The following is a 6,012-nucleotide window of genomic DNA, read 5'->3' on the forward strand; positions in this document are numbered from 1 at the left end:
TTAGCATAATGCACACAATTTAAAGCATATTGTTGCAATTTAAGTAATAAATACTTTACAACATTGAAAAATAAGTAATATAGATGCATATATATGCATACACACACACACACACACACACACACACACACATATATATATATATATATCTTTAATATTCTAAGGAAAAGGAAGGTCTGTATATTTTTTTGTCCTCATACAGAAGTAATGCATATCTGTAGATTGGTGATTGCTAATTCACAGGAAAAATCTCAAATGAGAGAGTGTATTATTAATTCAGTTCTAGGCAGAATTGTAGGCAGCACTAGGCAAAGATTCAGATCATTACCCAAATTCATTGTTTTGTTTTGTTTTGTTTTTTTCTGAACTCTTACCTTCCATCTTGGAGTCAATACTGTGAATTGGCTCCAAGGCAGAAGATTAGTAAGGGTAGGCAATTGGGGTCAAGTGGCTGGGATTTGTCTGTAGCCATATTTGAACCTAGGACCTTCTGTCTCTAGGCCTGGCTCTCAATTCACTGAGCTACCTAGCTGCCCCCCTAAATTCATTGTTTTCCATTGTCTTAACTCAGAACAATTACTTTTACTATTTTTATTTTCTAATCAGATCGCAGGGAAATGATACTTCATTGGATAAGGGTGCAGGGTTCCAGACAGTGAGCATTATATTTTGCATACATGAAATCATATTTATATTTATTTAAACATTAATTAATTTTAATGATTAATTGGAATCAGAATGAAAAATATGTGAAAGCCATTGATTCTAGTTCATAATTATTATCATTTGGGGAAAAATGAAATCAATACATAAAATGAAATATTGCCTTGTTAATCACACCAAAGGAAAGTCTATATTCTTTTTCTTATTTGTTCAATTCTATTGCCAATTTCTCTTATGATTCTAAATAATGAGTTTTTCCTTTCTAAACTTTTCTAGTTTATTATTTAATGGCCACTTATTAAATTCCTGTTATTTTCTAAGTACAAGGTTAAGGGCTAAGAATTAAATGGCAAAAGCAAAACAATCTCTGCCTTCAAGGATCTTGTGTTCTCCTTGGAGGAATGAACACATGCATTGTGATAAGAAGGAGATATATTCTTCAGAAACAAAAGGCTAGAACTAGATCCCAAACCAGGCATATATGAATCAAAAATACTAATGGATTGAAAGGTCCAGAATAAGAATTATAGTGTGGTTGTTGTTTATCCAGTCTCCCTAAGTCCAAGTATTTAAGGAAATTGTGAACATTAATCATGTTAGAAGAATAGATTTTGTTTTGCTAAATAGTGGACTGGGAGAAAGGCTTTAGGCATGTTCAAAATAATTTACTGTCTGAGTCATGAAACTTGTCTCACGAAACCTAAATTTATAATTTCTAACTTTAGTGCCTACCATCTCTTATTACTTTTATTGATGTGATGATAGAGTGCATATACCTTCACTCTTTCTCACTCAGTCAAAGAAGGCATCTCTCCACCAAATTATGCTGAGTCATGAAAAATTAGAAATTGCCTAAACTGGAATGGACTGCCTCTAGATTTATGAATTCATTTTCTTGTATTATTGGGTTCTGTTTCAAATGCATATAATAATACCTCTAAATTTATAATTTTAATTTAAATGGGCCTCATTCAAAAAGTTTTGAGTCATTCATAAAGGAAAGAAACATGTAAACACTAGAGGCAGCTAGACAGCTCAGTGGAGAGAGTACTCATTCTGGAGCTAGGAAGACCCAAGTTAATAGATGTCCTTTCACATTTACGGATGAGTCTCTCTTGTCAAATTATTTGTGGCTCATAGAATGGGATAAGAGGAATGTGATTGGGTGAGGAAGGTCACAGACCTACTCAAAGTCTCTTGCTGATCAGTGACAAACTTTATTGACTACAAAAAGGTACTTTTAGAGAAAGTAGGCTAAGGGATTAGGTAAGCTTTTTACAGGGACAATGGTTACTAATGATTTACAATCTTAGAACAAAGACTTAGTTTATCTTACTGAAGCTTAGACAGAGTTTTCTATAGGATAATAAATCATAGGCAAATATGTAACCATCTAACAAAGCTTCTCACAGAATTCCTACATTAGTAATTTCTTGGAAGAACACACAATTTTTACAAAGTACAACATGGAGTGGTTAGAAAGGCAGGGTTTGGGGGCCTCATTTGATGCCTAGGCTATGTGTCTAATTGTTTCTAAATTATGACTGTTTTAACTAAGGCCTACTCACACTACTGGGGGCTATAGTTTACTAGCTATATTAACCTGGGCTAGTCACTTAACCTTTGTTTGCCTTAATCTACAACAGAAAAAAAAGAATCCATTCCAGTATCTTTGCCAAAAGAAACCCATGGACAGTATGGTTAATAGGGTAATAAAGAATTGAATAGAACTCAACAACTATACATGGCAGTTACCAAATCATATGACAAAAATATATCTTATTTGATCCACATAACAATTATATTAGGAAGTTTTATGATTCAAAATTATGATTATGAGTATATATGAAAAAATATGATTCAAAGTTAAAAAACCTGGAGCAGAGATTAAATGATTTTCCCAGGTTTACACTGATAATCAATGACTAAGACCACTTTTGAATGCAATTTTCTTGAGGTTAAGCCAGTGGCTTTTGCAGTTTGCCTCTCAGATTCCTAATAATTTCATTTTCTGCTCACAAAAATCCTGCCATATAAGTGCTGTTAATAGTCTTATTTTATAAGAAAGAAAAAATGGTCAAAACAGGTGAAGTTATCTGTCATAGGTCACATGGTTCAAGTGCGAGGGAAGATTTAATAGTTTTTCTTGACTTCAGAGCCATTGCTCTATCCACTGAAAAACAGATCTTCTAAAAGATTTTTAAAATTCTCTAGACAATTCAATCTATTGACCACATCCTGGTTATTTCTGGATCTCCTGCCTTCTCTCTTTGTACCATCTGTCCAAAATACAAGCACAAAATGGAAAGATTTCCATCTTGGCCAGCCAAAGGTATGTTATCATTTAGATAGTAGATATTCTTTATTTACTAGGCCTTTACTGTGTGACTGATTAAAATTAATCTATTCTGATTGACTAAAGTCCTCTCCAAGAACTTTCTGTAACATTCTTGGATAGGCAAAAACCAAAACAATATCACCTACAAAGCAGAGACTGGCAATAAAACTGATACATAATATTTCATGGAGCTGGTTGAAATTATTGACACTGTTATATATTATGGAAATTTCCTTGAGATCATCCAATCAAGTTCATTAAAGCTCATCAGTACTTTGGGGACATGGTCTCGTGGTGATTAAGAAACCCATAAAGTTTTCCTCCAGCAACTGACTTTAGGGATAACATGAATGAACAAGCTACTGATGATTCTTTCTTCCAGGTGTGTAGATTACAGAATTATTTATGTTCATCTCATTAATTAGATTTAAAAAAATCATATTTGTCTCAAGCAATTTAGTTAAAAACTACGAAAATAATAAATACAATTCGGGAGTTTGGGGGAATGAGGAAATGTATGTGCTACATATGAATTTATTTGAATTAAAAGTGCATGAAAGTGTTGTAGAAATCTCACCACTTGAAATATCCCATCTCTGAGCAGTGTCACAAATGCTGTGTTTTTTTTTTCAGAGAAAAATCAAATGAACTAATTAAGGATCAATAATAACAGGTGAGGCCCAAAAGACTTTTGAGCTCTTTGTTATGAAAATGGACTTGTTCATGAGAACAAATTAAATAAAAATTGTTTTAAATTTTCCTTACATGTGTCTACAAATGATAGGCATTGAAAAAATCAAACTTAAGAGCCTACGTCACTTTTATAACTTTGAGGCAAAATATTATATCCCTGATTAGAGAACAGAGAAGTGAGGCTATACAGAGGGTGGATATCCATGCTATATTCCCAGAGGTCATATGCTTCATTAATTTTGGGAGGACATAGAAAAAAGAATTGAAAGTTGACCTTTAATTCTAATAGTTCGAGGCTCTACTTAGAAGAAAATTCATCTAATTTTACCAGCTATCTGTTTGCAATTTATATTTGTAGAAAGTGGCTTAAACTACCAAGATTTTACATGACTAGCACAGCATGACCCAGAAATATTTTGCATATGATTCTGGAACCCATTTCTTCTAGACTTCAAGTACATTGTGTTAGTTACCACAACATAATGCCTCTTACATGTGTTCTCATATACTCTATCCTTCCTCAGGATCTAATTATGATGCATCTAAACACTGATTATTTAAAATATTTTAAAATTCATTCATAGTATTATAGTCTCATTTTATATGTAACTTGAGTTAAAAGTTTCCACAATTCACTCCAAATTTGGAAAATAAAATTATAATCAATTTTAATTTTAGTAACATGATGATATGATATGATGTATGACATAGTATGATGAAAATGATATTAATAAGTTGTGATTTTGTGGGAAAATTGCTACTCAATTTATCTGGGATGTTTCTACATACTAACAGTCTAACTGATTATGCAAACTATTATCAAAGAAGGCTTCTTCCTTTTATACACAGATTATGTATCTTGGATTGAAGAAATGACAAAGCTGAATGAAACCAAAGGAAGTCAGGTGACTGAATTCATTCTCATGAGCATCACAAACGATCCTGAGCTGAAGGGTCCCCTCTTTGTTGTCTTTTTACTCAACTACATGGCCACAGTTGTGGGGAATCTGGGCCTGATCATCTTAACAAGTGTTGATTCTCACCTGCAAACCCCAATGTACTTTTTCCTCAGGCATCTGGCATATGTTGATCTTGGCTATTCCACAGCCATTGGTCCAAAAATGCTAGCCAGTTTCATAGTAGAGAAAAATACCATTTCCTACAATGAATGTGCAACACAGTTGGGATTCTATGCAGTATTCATCACCAGTGAATTTTTCATCCTGTCTGCCATGGCGTATGATCGCTATGTGGCTATCTGTAAGCCCCTTCTCTATATTGTCATCATGTCAAACAGAGTGTGTTGGGTCTTGGTGATTATTTCTTACCTCTATAGCATCATGGTATCCTTACTAGTAACAATTAAGATATTTAATTCATCATTCTGTGCATCAAATGTAATGAGACAGTTCTTCTGTGATAGTGTCCCTCCTTTGTACATTATTTGTTCAGACATAAGAGAGACTAAACTAATCATTAAGTTCTTTTCTGCATTTGATTTAATTTCTTCCCTTTCTATAGTCCTTGTCTCCTACATGCTCATTATTGTGGCCATCCTTAGGATGAACTCTTCTGAGGGAAGGCATAAAGCTTTCTTTACCTGTGGCTCTCACCTCACAGCAGTGGTTCTGTTCTATGCAACACTTCTCTTCATATACATGAAACCCCAATCTAGTCACTCTGTTGATACTGAGAAGGTAGCCACTGTGTTTTATACCCTGGTTATTCCCATGCTGAACCCTTTGATTTACAGCTTGAGAAACAAAGAAGTTAAGGGTGCCTTGAAAAGGGTCTTTAAGAAATTGATATGACTTCAACTTCAGTTCCAATTTGAGCATGATTTTGTTATATTATTATAAGTAAAACAACTTGCTAAATTCCTTAGAAAACTTTTCTTGGAGAAATAAATAAAATTTTCTTCCTGATATGTACCAGATAATTATTTTTGTGACTTAAAAAAATTCCAAACTCCAATTAATATTAATTGTGAATGAAGAAACTTAGGAGAGCATTTAGTCTAAATTTTCTCCATAAATTTTCCCCCTATTATATTACCAGTAGTGAGTATACCATTGTTAGCTGAAATTTTCCTTTGTTGGAGTATCAGTAAGTTAACAAAAACTTTAAAAAGTGAATCCATTTACTTAGTCAGACACTAGACATAAAAAATAAATGAAATGGTTCTTTTCATCAAGTAATTTACTTTAGAAAGGGATAGTTAAGTATAGGAAAAGTTTCCTACATGTTATGGCACGTATTCCAATTTTGCATACCTCAGATTGCTGGAAAATTTTTACTTATAATCTCTGTAGTACTTC

At 33.2% G+C, this 6,012-nt stretch overlaps 1 protein-coding gene across 1 annotated transcript; it reads left to right on the forward strand.

Annotated features, from left to right (window-relative positions):
- The first annotated feature begins 4,563 nt into the window (after positions 1–4,563).
- LOC123251341 (olfactory receptor 8K1-like) lies at positions 4,564–5,505 on the forward strand. Its single transcript, XM_044680583.1, has one exon. It carries the CDS (start codon positions 4,567–4,569, stop codon positions 5,503–5,505), a length of 939 nt encoding a protein of 312 aa, XP_044536518.1. The 5' UTR covers positions 4,564–4,566.
- The last annotated feature ends 507 nt before the right edge of the window (positions 5,506–6,012 follow it).

This window comes from Gracilinanus agilis, chromosome 6, assembly GCF_016433145.1.
Source record: "Gracilinanus agilis isolate LMUSP501 chromosome 6, AgileGrace, whole genome shotgun sequence".
NCBI classification, from domain to species: Eukaryota; Metazoa; Chordata; class Mammalia; order Didelphimorphia; family Didelphidae; genus Gracilinanus; species Gracilinanus agilis.